The sequence below is a fragment of the Procambarus clarkii genome, chromosome 60, assembly GCF_040958095.1.
Source record: "Procambarus clarkii isolate CNS0578487 chromosome 60, FALCON_Pclarkii_2.0, whole genome shotgun sequence".
Lineage (NCBI taxonomy): Eukaryota > Metazoa > Arthropoda > Malacostraca > Decapoda > Cambaridae > Procambarus > Procambarus clarkii.
In genome coordinates, this window is record NC_091209.1 from 7484720 (window position 1) to 7501827 (window position 17108).

Consider the following 17108-nt stretch of genomic DNA (forward strand, 5'->3'; position numbering starts at 1 on the left):
CCCCCTTGCCCATCACCACACCTCGCCACCACAGCTGAAGCACTACGTTGGGATGTGGATGCAGGCTACCCATCACTCTCTAGGTCACCATAGAGACCGGCGTCGCTCCTCGCCCCCCTCGGTAAGCTCCTCCCCTTCCCCCCATTGCTCCCCTCTTTCCCCCATTGCTTCCCCTCTTCCACCCCCCCTCCTCCCCCTTCACCACACTATACCTTCTTGGTAAGCTCGTCCTCCAAGCTGCCTCCCACTTGGTCTCCTGGTCACCCCTCCCTGGTCGCCCCCACAACCCCTTGATCATGACTCTCACCCTACATCTCTTCCTCAAGAGTTGTTTTCCTAGCAGTATTCCTCTCCCTCCCCCCGTCTCCCTACCACCCTATCTCCCTTTTCTTCCCTACCTTATCAGCTTCCCCTCACTTTCTATCCTTCCCTTCTCTTCCTGCCCTTCCCTTCCTCTCACTTCCAATCCTTCCCTTCCTCTCACTTCCAATCCTTCCCTAACTCTTCTCTGTGTGTGTGACGTTGCATGTGTGTGTTTATATTGGTGTGTTGCATGCCCGTGTGCGCGTGCGCACTTGTGCTCGCTGGTCTTGACTGTATGTACTAAGAACCTGCATATCCCTTGTTGGCTTGCATCAGTGTCCACTTTTATCTGTGCTTGCATGACTGTGTGTGTGTGTGTGTGTGTGTGTGTGTGTGTGTGTGTGTGTGTGTGTGTGTGTGTGTGTGTGTGTTTGTGTGTTTGTTCATCTGTTCGTACTTGCCTATTTGTGGGTGCAGAATTGCGCTTTAGCTCTTGAACCCCTTCTTTCTAGCAACCCGTTCTCGCAAATTTAATAAGTCAATATTGACTTATTAAATATGTGCATAGGTGACATACTTAACATAATAGATACCCTTAAAAAGATTCATAGAAAACACCGACCTTACCTAACCTACTTAGTATGTTAAGATAAGCATCTTATTGCTTCGTAATTACAATAATTACCTAACCTATAATAGGAATAGGTTAAGTAATAATTGTAATTACGAAGCAATAAGATGCTTATCTTAAGATACTAACAAGGTTAGGTAAGGTTGGTGTTTTCTATGAATCTTTTTAAGGGTATCTATTATGTTTAGTATATCACCTATGCACGTAGTTAATAAGTCAATATTGACTTTACGAATTTGCGAGAACGGGTTGTTTCTAGCTGCTGGTTGTGTAATGCGATGATTTCTGCCTTATTCCTCTATCATGTCTACTTTTGAAATCATGTATGTTGTTCGCTTCTACAATCTGCTCCTTTTGTTTCATTCCATTTTCCTACTATTATGCTAAAAGAATACCTTCCAACATACATTTGTATGGCTCGTCTGATTTTCTCCAGCTTTCATTCATATTCTCAAATCAAATCAAATTCTCAGGCTTTATTGGTATTCATTTTGAACATCTCTATTTTCCTTATTGTCACGCCCCCTCCAGGCATTTTATAAATTTTGTAGCAAGTATAATATACTTGGCCCATACACTCATTATCTTGTGTGCAGCTAATGAGATGAGACTCTTTATTCTACATAACCTGTCTCTTAAGTTATCACATTCCTAGAAGTTCTTATTTTGAGGTGATTTCAGGTCTTAGCGACCCCCGCGGCCCGGTCGTCGACCAGGCCTCCTGGTCCTACATTCATTCTTGGTCCACCAATTACAATTCCCAGGTGTACTACTAATTACAGTTAATAGTTCTTCCCAACCTGCTAGATGATGGTCAGGTGAGGTGGAGGCTGGTAGTATAACCAGTCAACAGCGAATCATCTTTACGGGCTATTCATGCCCGTGCCACCTCTTGGGTGGCTAAATCTTCATCAATAATCAGTCGTCAGTCTAGCTCCAAGAGTGGTTCAGTACAGATGCTTGAGAGATACCAGACATCTTCAACATTCACCATCAACAATGTAACACTCGACGTGTCCAGTTCCTACCCTCACAAGACGCTTCAGCCTCGACACAGAGCAGACAGCCACACTCCGGCCGCATTGAGCTGCCAAGCTCTCGTCCCTCACTCAAGCTCTTCCACTCAGCCCGCATTCAGAGCGCCGCGCTCTACACTCTCACCCCGCACCTGAGCGCTCTACCCCGGCCTCACTCAGCTCTCTGCCCTGCTTCAGGTTTCGTCTCAACTACCACAACACTTCCCTACATTGTCAACAAACCGAATGCTGTAACCAAGACTATACTAAATGAAAAAATAAACCCCCCACTAAACTCATTTGTGTTTAATCAAACAAATACATACTCGTAATCATATGTTACATTGGTGACCCCAACATCACAGTGTATTCTCTCTCTCTCTCTCTCTCTCTCTCTCTCTCTCTCTCTCTCTCTCTCTCTCTCTCTCTCTCTCTCTCTCTCTCTCTCTCTCTCTCTCTCTCTCTCTCTCTCTGTCTCTCTCTCTCTGTCTCTCTCTCCCTCCTCTCTCTCTCTCTCTCTCTCTCTCTCTCTCTCTCTCTCTCTCTCTCTCTCTCTCTGTCTCTCTCTGTCTCTCTCTGTCTGTCTCTCTCTCCCTCCCTCTCTCTCTCTCTCTCTCTCTCTCTCTCTCTCTCTCTCTCTCTCTCTCTCTCTCTCTCTCTCTCTCTCTCTCTCTCTCTCTCTCTCTCTCTGTCTCTCTCTGTCTCTCTCTCTCTCTCTCTCTCTCTCTCTCTCTCTCTCTTGTCTCTCTCTCTGTCTCTCTCTCTCTCCCCCTCTCTCTCTCTCTCTCTCTCTCTCTCTCTCTCTCTCTCTCTCTCTCTCTCTCTCTCTCTCTCTCTCTCTCTCTCTCTCTCTCTCTCTCTCTCTCTCTTTTTTCCCCTCCCACCCACCCACCCACCCACACACACACACACACACACACACACACACACACACACACACACACACACACACACCGTTGATTGACGATTGAGAGGCGGGACCAAAGAGCCAGAGCTCAACCCCCGCAAGCAAAATTAGGTGAGTAAATTAGGTGAGTACACACACACACACACCTTGGACAAAGCAGCAGTGAATGAAGTACTAAAGGCACTAGACATGGAAGAGGCTGAACATAGCATTGAGAAGGTTTTCAGGCTAGGTTGGTACAACAAAGACCGAGACCGAATGATAAAGATAGTGTTTGCAAACGAGAGCACAAAGGAGAAGATCCTATCAAGGAAGAGCTCCCTGAAAAACGTGGGAAAATTAAAAAATGTATTCCTCCAGAGAGACATGACAAGGGAGGAGAGAGCCGTAGCGGCAGAAGCAAGGAAGAGGCGCAGGGCGAGAGGGGAAAACCAGGAAGTCACAGCTCCCAACACAACACCCCCAGAAGCGAGGGGGGAACCCACAACCAGCTACCCAGTAACACGAGAAGGGAGGACAATCCCGCCTCCCTCCTCTGCATAGAAAACCCCCCTACCCCAAACCCTCCCTGCCCCCACTCAAATGTTCAGCCAAATCTCCCTCCCCCCACACCCAATCCCCACCCTTCTACCCCTCCCCTCCTCCCGAGTCCTCCCTCCCCCCCTTTCCTTCCCGTCCTCCCTCCCCTTTCACCCCATACCCTCCCTGTCCCTCACCCTTCAGTGGATCCCCCGCCCCTCATCCCAGTATCCTCTGAGACCCTGTTATCCACCTCACAGGTCCTCACACCCATGGAACAGCCTCCCCCCCCCCCCCCAGCAGAACACTCACCAAGGAGGCGATTTGAGAAGGGACAGAAGAAAGTGAGCCTCAAAGCGATGTACACTAACATAGATGGAATTACAAATAAAGCAAATGAGCTTGGAGAACAGGTACTAGAGGAAAACCCAGACATCATAGCCCTCACAGAAACAAAGATCATGAAAACGATAACAAACGCAGTGTTCCCACAGGACTATTATGTTATGAGGAAAGAGAGGGAAGGAAGAGGTGGGGGTGGTGTAGCTCTGCTGGTAAGAAAAGGCTGGGATTTTGAGGAGATGGATATTCAGAGCTGTGAAGGTTTCAGTGACTACATAGCAGGTACCGTAACAAATGGAGGGAAAAAAATTATAGTCGTAGTCATATATAATCCACCACCAAATGACAGAAGACCTAGACAGGAATATGATAGAAACAACATGGCCACCATTAACATAATAGAAAGAGCAGCTTCTGTTGCTAGCAGGAATGGATCTGGACTACTAATTATGGGAGACTTCAACCATGGGAAGATAGATTGGAAGAACAGAGACCCGCATGGAGGACCAGAAACATGGAGGGCTAAGCTGCTGGACGTGGCAACAAGAAACTTTCTAAGCCAGCACATCAAAGAACCAACAAGAATGAGAGGAGAAGATGAACCAGCAATGCTTGATTTGATATTTACCCTAAGTGAGTGGGATATAAGAGAAGTTAAGATGGAAGTGCCCTTGGGAATGAGTGACCACAGTGTATTGAACTTTGAGTACCTGGTAGAGCTAGGACTTATCTCCCCCAAAAAAGAACTAGGAATCAAAAGGCTGGCATACCGAAAGGGAAATTATGAACAGATGAGAAGTTTCCTAAGTGAAATACCTTGGGACACAGACCTCAGAGATAAGTCTGTACAGGGTATGATGGACTTTGTTACCCAAAAGTGTCAGGAGGCAGTAAACAGGTTCATCCCGGCCCAAAGGGAAAAATCCGAGAAGCAACAGAAAAATCCATGGTATAATAGGGCATGTATGGAAGCGAAGAAACTGAACAAAAGGGCGTGGAGGAACTTCCGGAATAACAGAACACCAGAAAGCAGAGAGAGATACCAGAGAACCAGGAATGAGTACGTCAGGGTGAGAAGAGAAGCTGAGAAAAGTTTTGAAAATGATATAGCAAACAAAGCCAAGACCGAACCAAAGCTACTCCACTGTCACATCAGAAGGAAAACAACAGTGAAAGAACAGGTATTGAAACTTCGAACAGGCGAGGACAGGTATACAGAGAATGACAGAGAGGTGTGTGAAGAACTCAACAAGAGGTTCCAGGAGGTCTTCACAATAGAACAAGGTGAGGTCACTGTGCTAGGAGAAAGGGAGGTAAACCAGGTGGCCTTGGAAGAGTTCGAAATTACGAGAGAGGAGGTCAAGAGACACCTGCTGAATCTGGATGTTAGAAAGGCTGTTGGTCCAGATGGGATCTCACCATGGATACTGAAAGAGTGTGCAGAGGCACTTTGCTTGCCACTCTCCATAGTGTATAGTAAGTCACTGGAGACGGGAGACCTACCAGAAATATGGAAGACGGCGAATGTGGTCCCAATATACAAAAAGGCCAGTGTCCTTGACTTGTATACCATGCAAGGTGATGGAGAAGATCGTGAGAAAAAACCTGGTAACACATCTGGAGAGAAGGGACTTCGTGACAAATCGCCAACATGGGTTCAGGGAGGGTAAATCTTGCCTTACAGGCTTGATAGAATTCTACGATCAGGTGACAAAGATTAAGCAAGTAAGAGAGGGCTGGGCGGACTGCATTTTCTTGGATTGTCGGAAAGCCTTTGACACAGTACCGCATAAGAGGCTGGTACATAAGCTGGAGAGACAGGCAGGTGTAGCTGGTAAGGTGCTCCAGTGGATAAGGGAGTACCTAAGCAATAGGAAGCAGAGAGTTACGGTGAGGGGTGAGACCTCCGATTGGCGTGAAGTTACCAGTGGAGTCCCACAGGGCTCTGTACTCGGTCCTATCTTGTTTCTGATATATGTAAATGATCTCCCAGAGGGTATCGATTCATTTCTCTCAATGTTTGCAGACGATGCTAAAATTATGAGAAGGATTAAAACAAAAGAGGACTGTTTGAGGCTTCAAGAAGACCTAGACAAGCTGAAAGAATGGTCGAACAAATGGTTGTTAGAGTTTAACCCAACCAAATGTAATGTAATGAAGATAGGTGTAGGGAGCAGGAGGCCAGATACAAGGTATCATCTGGGAGAGGAAATTCTTCAGGAGTCAGAGAAGGAAAAAGACTTGGGGGTTGATATCACGCCAGACCTGTCTCCTGCAGCACATATCAAGCGGATAACATCAGCGGCATATGCCAGGCTGGCCAACATACGAACGGCATTCAGAAACTGTGTAAAGAATCATTCAGAACTTTGTATACCACATATGTCAGGCCAATCCTGGAGTATGCAGCCCCAGCATGGAGTCCATATCTAGTCAAGGATAAGACTAAACTGGAAAAGATTCAAAGGTTTGCCACCAGACTAGTACCCGAGCTGAGAGGTATGAGCTACGAGGAGAGACTACGGGAATTAAACCTCACTTCGCTGGTAGACAGAAGAGTTAGGGGGGACATGATCACCACATTCAAGATTCTGAAGGGAATTGATAGGGTAGATAAAGACAGTCTATTTAACACAAGGGGAACACGTACAAGGGGACACAGGTGGAAACTGAGTGCCCAAATGAGCCACAGAGATATTAGAAAGAATTTTTTTAGTGTCAGAGTGGTGGACAAATGGAATGCATTAGGAAGAGATGTGGTGGAGGCTGACTCCATACACAGTTTCAAGTGTAGATATGATAGAGCCCAATAGGCTCAGGAATCTGTACACCTGTTTATTGACGGTCGAGAGGCGGGACCAAAGAGCCAGAGCTCAACCCCCGCAAACACAACTAGGTGAGTACTAGGTGAGTACACCCAGCCACACACACCCACACACACACACACACACACACGAGTGCTGGGAAGACGGGACACCATGAGCGTAGCTCTCATCCTGTAACTACACTTAGGTAATCTTAGGTAAACACACACACACACATAAGTCGGATATAAGGGAAGTTAAGTTGGAAGCCCCCCTTGGGAATGAGTGATCACAGTGTATTGATCTTTGAGTACCTAGTAGAGCTAAGAATTATCTCCCCAAAAAAGAACTGGGAAACAAAGGGCTGGCGTACCAAAAGGGAAATTATGAGAAGATGAGAAAAATCCTATGGGATATACCGTGAGACACAGAACTCACAACTAAGTCCGTACAAGACATGATGGACTATGTCACCCAGAAGTGTCAGGAGGCATTAAACAGGTTTATCCCGGCCCGACAGGAAAAAAACGAGAAGCAAACGAAGACTCCGTAGTTTAATAAGGCATGTATGGAAGCAAAGGAACTGAACAAAAGGGCGTGGAGGAACTTCCAAAATAACAGAACACCAGAAAGCAGAGAGAAATACCAGAGAAACAGGAACGAGTATGTTAGTGTGAGAAAAAAGCTGAGAAAAGCTATGAAAATGATATAGTTAATAAAACCAAGACCGACCTAAAGCTACTCCACAGTCACGTGGACTGTGAAGGAACAGTGAAGGAACAGGTGATGAAACTTAGAACGGGTGAGGTTAGGTACACAAAGAATGACAAAGATGTGTGTGAAGAACTCAACAAGAGGTTCCAGGAGGTCTTCACAATAGAATAAGGTGAGGTCACTGTGCTAGGAGACATGGCAGTAAACCAGGCGGCCTTGGAAGGGTTCAAAATTACAAGAAACGAGGTCAAGAGGGATCTGTTGGATCCGGACGTGAGAAAGGCTGTTAGCCCGGACTGAATATCACCATGGGTATTGAAAGAGTGTGCAAAAACACTTTACTTGCCACTCTCCATACTGTATAGTAAGTCACTGGGGACGGGGGACCTACCAGAAATATGGAAGACGGCTAATGTAGTCCCAATATACAAAAAGGGTGACAGACAAGAAGCACTGAACTACAGGCCAGTGTCCTTAACTTGTATACCATGCAAGGTAATGGAGAAGATCGTGAGAAAAAACCTAGTTGTACAAGAATGTAACAAACTCTTGTATATATCTCAAAAAAAAATAAATTATAACACATCTTGAGAGAAGGTATTTCTCGGGACACCATGAGCGTAGCTCTCATCCTGTAACTACACTTAGGTAATTACACTTGAGTAATTACACACACACTTTTAATTTCGACACTGATTAAGTTATTGTTATTATTTTTAATATTTACACGAGTTTATAAGTATATAAATAACACAGCTGCTGTGGTGGTGGAGTTATACTTCTGATATGGGGTCTACAGTGCCTCGTTAAATGGTCTTTAATCATCTTAATACTCTCCTGATATACAGGTCATGGTGTGATTCTTATCAGGAGTTAACTGCCAGATCTGTGTTATGACTTCATCTTGTGACCCTATGTGACCCTGATTAGTGCCACTTATGGCACTTCATAAACTCCCCTGACCACCACATGCTCACCAAGGCCACGATCCCTCAGGCAATTGTCCACTTATTAAACCTGTACATCTTTTCTCAATTATGGCGGCTTATGTTGCAATGATTAAACAGTTTGTGAGTTTGGAAGCGCTATGAGGGGGTCCGTCTAATTACCACAAGCTACACAAAGCTTCAGAAAGCTTCAGAAAGCTTCCTGGCAATACGTTAGTAATGAATAAATATGATATGTTAGGTTAGGCTGACCTAACCTAAACTAACCTAACCTAACCTAACCTAACCTAACCTAACTTAACCAAACCAAACCTAACCAAACCTAACCAAACCTAACCTAACCTAACCTAACCGACGCTTGGATCGTCGACTTTATTTGGTGTCACCAGCTCTTTATTTTCGTCTAATTTCTTAATAAAAATATACTTTTTCAGATTAAAATTATGATTTCTCGTGTTGTACATTCAGCACCAACATTATAATGAGTAAATATATCATATTTATTCATTACTAACATATTGCCAGGAAGCTTTGTGAAGCTTGTGCAGCTTGTGGTAATTAGACGGACCGCTGCGGGGTCATCTATCACAATAATAACCTTGTGTTGTGAAGTTTTCAAGCTCGTAAACTGTTTATTAAATTCCTACTAACCCGCCATGACCAGGGTAAGATGTACAGATTTCGTAAGTGGACGTGTAAATTCATAGTGAATCCTGTGACCGAACACTGGGACCGAAGTAGTACAGCTTTCAGACGGTCCGTCTAATTACCAAAAACTACCACATACTACACACGCTTCAGAAAACTTCCTGGCAATACGTTAGTAATGAATAAATATGATATATTTACTCATTATAATGTTGGTGCTGAATGTACAACACGAGAAATCATAATTTTTATCTGAAAAAGTATATTTTTATAAAGAAATTAGACGAAAATAAAAAGCTGGTGACGCCAAATCAAGTCGACGATCCAAGCTTCGGTTCGGTTAGGTTAGGTTAGGTTAAGTTAGGTTAGGTTAGGTTAGGTTAGGTTAGGATTAGGTTAGGTTAGGTTAGGTTAGGTTAGGTCAGCCTAACTTAATATATCATATTTATTCATTACTAACGTATTGCCAGGAAGTTTTCTGAAGCGTGTGTAGTATGTGGTAGTTTTTGGTAATTAGACGGACCCCTTCCCCCAAACCTGCTGGGCCCCAGGGCCGAGGTCTGGCTGGTCTCATGCCCCTTAACTCCTCCATCACCAGTTCATGACAATTAAGGCTTTCCTGAAACAAGATATATAAATATATTTGTTATTTTCACTTGTAGAAGCAATGCTAGAATTGATGTCGATGTTCATTGAAATTAGTTAACCCATTGATGACACTTTATCTAATCAATTACATTTACTGTATTTATTTAACTAGCAAATATAATGCAGCTTCTTGAGTGAGAAATTTAATAGCATAATAGACCCACGTCTTGTAGCATGAGGTATAGGCAGGGTCCTATACTGTATGTAGTGTAGCCATATTTTGTAGCATGATTTATAGGCAGGGTCCTATATAGTATAGCCATATTTTGTAGTATGGGGTATAGGCAGGGTCCTATATAGTGTAGCCATGTTTTGTAGCATGAGGTATAGGTAGGGTCCTATATAGTGTAACTATGTCTTCTAGCATGGGGTATAGACAGGGTCCTATATAGTATAACCATATTTTGTAGTATGGGGTATAGGCAGGGTCCTATATAGTGTAGCCATGTTTTGTAGCATGAGGTATAGGTAGGGTCCTATATAGTGTAACTATGTCTTCTAGCATGGGGTATAGGCAGGGTCCTATATAGTATAACCATGTCATGTAGCATGAGGTATAGGTTGGGTCCAATATAGTGTAGCCATGTCTTGTAGCATGAGGTGTATGCAGGATCATATATGGTGTAACACTGTCCGGAAGCATGAGGTATGGGCATGGTCCTATATAGTGTAACCATGTCTTTTAGCTCTATTATCCTGTATAGGGTAGCAATGTCTTCTAGCAGGAGGTATATGGAGGGTCCTATATAGTGGGGGCCATGTCCTGTAGCATGAGGTCTAGGCAGGGTCCTCTATAATATAGCATAGCCATGTCTTGTACCATGACAGGGTCCTATATAATGTAGCCATGTCCTGCAGCATGAGGTCCAGGCAGGGTCCTCTATAATATAACATAGCCATATGTATTGTACCATGACAGGGTCCTATATAATGTAGCCATGTCTTGTAGCAGGAGGTATGGGTAGGGACCTATATATATAATATATATATACAGGACTGACAGCTGAATATTGAGACATTGGGCTTTACATAATTCTAGGGAAAACAGCTGATTGTTCATTAATCAATTGCCAGATTTAGTAATACTGTATTATACATTTGTTTTTAGACATTGTTCAGTGTGATGCTTTATTAACAGCTAGCCATGTTACTGTACTTCAGTCATATATGAAGCTATTTCTAATGTGACATTTTCAAGTTTGGAAATACAGTATATGCTATTTCACAGTGAAACCACAACAGCTTTATATACCTTTGAGAAACTATTGAGGTCGTGTAATGGGATCCGACCCCATGAAGCCTGGCGAGTTTAGGGACGTGGGTTTGATCCCATCACATAGCCTCAATGTTTTCATATTTATATTTCTTTTTAATCATGGTGTTTAATACTGCCTTGATGTGCAACAGCTGGAGATGGATTGGGATGATGAAGCTTTTCTTGAAGACGAGTTTACTGACGTTCTTGAGGAGGAAGATGAGGACACGGAGGTAGCGCAGTTTGCCAGCACCAACAGTAACTTTACTCATGAGGTTAGTTTCTTAATCTTATATGGACTATAATCTCTACCTTAATCTGCGAGCAAGGTTACTGAGTTTAATCCAAGGTTAATTTAATAAGGAGTTTGATCAGAAATCTATATGAGGTGCCTAATAAGCTAATTAAATACTGTAATTTTAATGAAAGTTCCTGACAAGTTATGCTACGGAAATCTGTGTTCGGAGAGTCCCTAGAACAAGGAATGTCGTCTAGAACTTACACATGCATAAACGTCCTTCCAGTCATCAATAAAGCTAGAAATGTTTCTCAAATTCAATTTCATTAAAATTTATTAATTTTATTCACAATTAGAAGTACTTTTAATTGTCTTGACAAAGTTTGACAAAGTTGACAGAGTTTTAAATACAGTATGTACCTTTTTAAATTTATACAAGAAATAAGTACAGTAATACTAATTACATAACACTCATCAATAAAATTATTCATTATATTTAATAAAACAATGCCAGCTAAAGAAATGATTATTAATAAATTAAAAAGATAATGCAAGGAATAGTTGTTTTAATTTCTATGGGGAGCCCTTACAGCTCCCTGGAGCTTACCAGGCTGATATGTATGTTGAGTCCTTACAGCTCCCTGGAGCTTACCAGGCTGATATGTATGTTTTAGACAATGGCATCAATCAATGGAGTTCTTGCCTACCAGGGACTATGAGCCAGGTTACTCTGCTTTTCATCCTACCTGATATGTTAGATTAAGGACCTGCCTGAAATGCTATGGGTGTTAGTGGCTTTGCAAGAATGTAAAAATGCCAATCTTGTGTAATCTCACATACCCATTGTACCTTTGTTACGGCCCTCTCGGGACGCAACGGGGTTCTTGCTCTGATGTTGTTAGAGGAAGATATATGTATCCGTTCCCAAGCCAGTAGAGGCTTTCAAGGGATGTGATCCGTGACGCAAGTAACTAAAAGGGAGTAGGGAAAGAAAGCTAAGAACTTAATATAATATAATGTTCACCATCACCGTTTCAATATATATAATAAAAGAGTACACAAAGGGGGGGGGTATTAACACTTTGCAAAGGGGATCGTGCACAATCTAGTCTTCTGCTGAAGACTCTTGATCAAGAAGCTAGGTGCCGAGTCCGCGGTGCTTTCTTCGTGGCCTCAAGACGTGTCCTCTGAGAACGCCGAGCCTACCCTGGCCACAGGTCAGCCACAACACAGGTCCACTGGGGGCACCGTCGTGGAGGCCGTCAACCACACGTCCAGCAGGTCTGCTGGCAGGTACTGAGCCACCAAGGCTGGTACGGCCACTCCACGAACGATATAAGGGGTACGCCCTAGACAGGAGTCTCTTGTGATATCACAAATCACCCTCCTGTCTTCAATACCCCAGTGGATTATCGTCTCCAACCGTCGGCCCCGGGTAAATCCTTTCACTGCCACTCCACTGGCAGGCTTAACACACCACAGTGTTCTTCCGGGGGGGACGACGTCACAACAGCTGTAGCAAACTTCACAGTATGGAGACTGGCTGCCTCGGGTAGACTGACTCCACCTTCAACACAGTGGTCCCAGGTCGACTCTGTAAACAGACACGTCATCAATAACTGGGACACTAATACACCACACTCACAGGCTAGGGCACAAACACCTGACGTATCCAGTCCATAGATGGCGCTGTCGTCGGAGCACCACCTCACCAGAGGTCAGGAGCGGCGGTGTTGAGCGCTGAACCAGACTGGAAACTGGTCCTCGAGGCCAGTACACGCTGTCCTCACTAGGTGTCGTCGTTCGTTTGGCGGGGGTTTCGGGAGCTGACCCACAGATGGCGTGTTTGTCACTGCTCCAGGCTCGGACGCTGGATCCGGGTTCGTAACAACCTTCTTGTAAATAAATATTATTATTATATTATTATTATGTGGCACAATTAGGTGAGTACACAAACACACACGTACATATCCACAGGCATATACACATAACGTATACATATATACACAAAATGGCCATACACTATATATATACCTGTACAGTGTTAATGTTATATTTATCTCCCCAAGGTGGACAATCTGATGGACAACAGCATAGAGATTGAGTCTAACAAGCGAATGCGGGCCGAACACATGCATCCCATCACTCTGACCTTCAAGGACCTGGAGATGGAGGAGATGTACCACCAGGTCCGTGCCGACCTACTTAAGAGCAACGTTGTCTGCACCTGCATCATCTGGGTCCTTATTGTCATCTGTCAGTCCATTGTAGTCCAGGAGTAAGTTCATGGGGGGATTCTGTTACCCATTACTGTCATGTTGTCTTGTGAGTAATCTACAATTTATAATACAGATTATGAAGCCGGTACAAAGTCGGTACAGACCGTCACAGTGTTATGACTGGTATATAAGGTGGCTTACCAGCCCGTACTCTTACAACATCCTACCGGCTGCTTGAATACTAATATTTACCTGAATTTACCTGGGGAGGCCACTTTTGCTATACTGTAATATTGCTAACAATATATTTTAACAGATTCGAAATTATGCTGCATCTAAAATTTCATTGTTAATATTCTTACAACCTTGATGTATGCATACCTTAGAGATAAATCTCCTGTATGCACTAGACAAACTAGAAATATGAATAGAATTGTTATGCCCTTATAAGTTAATGGATTTTAGAAAAATATAGGAAATTATGAATGTACATCAATATCACTGTCTTTGTCTTGACTATATAAATGACCAAAACAAGAAAATGGCCTCTATAGAAAAAAAATTGTCCCATAAATTATTATAATTTTTTGTTGTAGTATGATATACTTCTGTGTATAGATAATGTTATGGGAAATAAATTATCAGGAGAAAGTGCTGATAATTTCCTTCCTATTATATATTTTCTAATTTTCTTGTTATATCTATGAAAATATATTCAGTTGGCTTTCCATTAAGTATCTGATTACCATTCCAGTGTGGAAGTGTTGCTGGCACCGTTCTTGCCTGCAACCATACTCCTTGCAGTAGGTCTGTTGCTGGTGATGGCGGAAGAGTTCCCTCTCCTGCCTGTAGGCCTACGGCGGATCTCGACTCGTCTTGCACGAGCAACTTTTGGCAGGAAGGCCTTCATCTGTGCTCTAATGGCTGTTATATCTGTGCCATCTATGATTACTCTGGTAGGTGGACCTTAATCTATGCTCTCCCTCTCGACTGTGATAGACCATCAATGCTCTACAGAAGAAAGATCATGTGGAAGTTTCCGTCATGGGGGAGACTACAAATTTCTTTCTTAATATTTGTAAAACTAACATTACATCCTTATTAATGTTTGGTAAGATAGAAAGTAAGGTTGTTCAATAAAACATTAGTGTTAAATTCTGGCTGAACCAATTTCAGGAAGAGGGAGTGATGAACAGACACACAATAATGTTATTCTTAGTTAAGCATATTTCCATTTGAATTTTACATTAGATATATTTTAGCTGTATTTTAATCACATTGAAATGTATTGAGCTAGTTTTTGAGTCCATTACACTTTTGTCTTTGGATTAGAGACCATTTAAGACAAATTCAATTTTTGCTTTTGATCTCAATTAGTATTAAGTTTTAGTCAAGAACTTCTAACAAAACCTGGAAAAGTATTATTTCATAACAAAAATAGCTGGGGGTATTAATTAATCATAACTCAATGTTTCCAATGAAAACAATCGGTATTTTTATTCTGGATAAAATTTTAAACTTTTGGAAATAGTATTTTTATTTTGAAAATGTATTTTGTAATATTGCAGTGTTCTAACATCAAATTTTCCTTTCAGATCCTGGTTAATGCAGACTGCAACGACTCTACAAATATCTCCCAAATTACTCAGGTGTACACAACAAGCGAGGAGTCGTCGAGAATGCAGGTGACGAGTGACCCAGGTCTGGCAGGACCTCTTCAGGCACTTCAGGCACTGAGTGGTGACACTCCTCTTCTGGTGGAGGATGATGATAGTGTCATCGAGTTCCCTTCATCCTTGTTAAAGGAACCAAAACTTAGTGCTTTACAAAGCAAAAGTATTAGAAATGGTAGAAACTTTTATCGTACAACTTTTGATCAAAATTTTCAAATTATAAGTACTTCTAATATTCATTCTGAAAGTATTGATTATTTAGATAGTGTGGAGAAAAGTAATATAGTGCACAGACAGGAAAATATACACAAACTTTCAGATTCTACTGAAACATCAATTCATAAAAAGATCATTGTTAAAAGATCAGCAGAGAGTGTTTTTGTTAAGAATACACCCCCAAGATTACCCAGCTTAGACTCACTAGTCAAGTTCTTAAATAGAACCCAATATTCTCTAAGTGCAAAAAAGCTTCATAATCTCTTTTGTGCCAAATTAACAGCCAAAAGAGTACCCATACAAATCACAAACCAATTAAACAATAGTTATAATATTGAATTAAGAACTAGAGTGCGTCGCCATAGTGAAAAAAAGTTAATCAAAGTTAATATTGACAATAAAAATGTACACAGTACAGGAACCTATGATAATCAAGTGAATAAGTCAAGGGATAATAGTGTAAAAGAAAGTAATCCTTTGGACTTGGCCAATGTTGCTTATGAGAGCCTGAGTGCGGACAATCAATCTGTGATATACAGCGAGCCGAGCAAGCTGCACTTGTGTCTGTACCCTCAGTACTTCATATACACCTGGGTCCTGAGTATGGTTGCCCTTGCTTCTTACCTCAAGCTAAATTATTTGGTCAAGACAGTAGTCTTGGTCTTTATGGTAACCTGCTACGGCTTCCTCATCATTAAGTTTAGCTCAATCTTCGATCCCGTACACAGGTAATGTGAAGGAAACTGTCAATGTGTGTTTGGGGCCTTAGTCATGATACTTAATATAGAAGGCGCCATCATAATGTGCCCCAGTAGGCAAAATAACCCCCCCCCCTCCTCCCTGGGAGAATCTGGGCAAGTGATGTTGATGTAGCAATGAATCAACATTGATTTAATGTTATTTAATGTTATTCGAGCATATGTTCCCCCTAGGTATGCTTGGGCAACATTAAATCAACAGTATCAACATTGATTCATTTTTACATCAGAGTTTGTTTCCAAGATTTGCCAGAGGAGCGACGTGGTGCTAGTGTACACACTGTTCTTCCTCATGACTTTCTTGCTTAACGCTGAAAAGGTATATTATCACTTAGTTTATTTGTAAGTTTAGGTTTTGGTATTATATTGTTAACATCCTGGGCATGAGTGTTTGTAAGAATATAGGACTATGAATGTGGAGACCCATCACTACCAACTCATTGCCATAAATAGTAATTACTTAACTATAATTATATTTTTACGTTATTACATCATTGTAATAAGATTAATAACCATTGTGGTTACATTGTATATATGCTCAGAAAAGATCACATGGAATCATATTGGAGGAGAGTGGAATTTTAAATTTCATTATTTATATTAAATATCTTGACAAAGGATCAGTTTAATAAGCCACACGTTAGAACAATGTCTCTGCTCAGGAACAACAGGGAAACAGTGTCTCATACTCTCCCAACATTTCTGTCATCTTTGTAATTTCAGTGGTGAATATTTGCTTTTAATTTACATTAGTCTGATTTAATTTAATACTGCTAACCACAAAGTTATGTTAAGACTGTTGTATTCACTGTTATACACTGTGTATAACACAATGTAATTAGTTTAGTTTTTTAGTTTAGTTCATTTATTATGCACCCCATACCCATCTTGTGGGCGGTAGTGGAAAGGGTTACAGAGGCACATAATGGGCTCAGGGACTGAACCCCACAACAATGTAATTACTGTACAACTTTTTAACATTATTTTAACTTTATGAAGAGAAGCATTGGAGGTAGAATTTCTGGGGCATTCTTGCTATCCTCTTCTTATTCCTATTAATATCCCCTTCTCATTGGGTGGTTATAAATAGGAGCTTCCTTGTATGGGCCAATGGGCCTTCTGCAGTTCTTATTCCTACTACTATCCCCTCTACTACACCTTACCTTTCGTACCTTTTGCCTTGCTCCTCACCTCTCTCTTGCCTATTTATTGTCTTCATCTCCTTCCCTCATCACAATCGACTTGAGAATGGCTCCCTGAAGAATCGGGG

General features: G+C 42.1%; 1 protein-coding gene across 1 annotated transcript in view; it reads left to right on the forward strand.

The window, feature by feature from the left end:
• LOC123766907 (adenylate cyclase type 8) overlaps positions 1-17108 on the forward strand; it is a gene marked incomplete in the record, with an annotated part of 567973 nt that overhangs the window by 533010 nt on the left and 17855 nt on the right. Inside the window, 4 exon segments of the mRNA XM_069307264.1 lie at positions 10887-11009; positions 13042-13250; positions 13946-14147; positions 14787-15808. Coding sequence (XP_069163365.1) covers positions 10887-11009; positions 13042-13250; positions 13946-14147; positions 14787-15808 — 1556 coding nt within the window.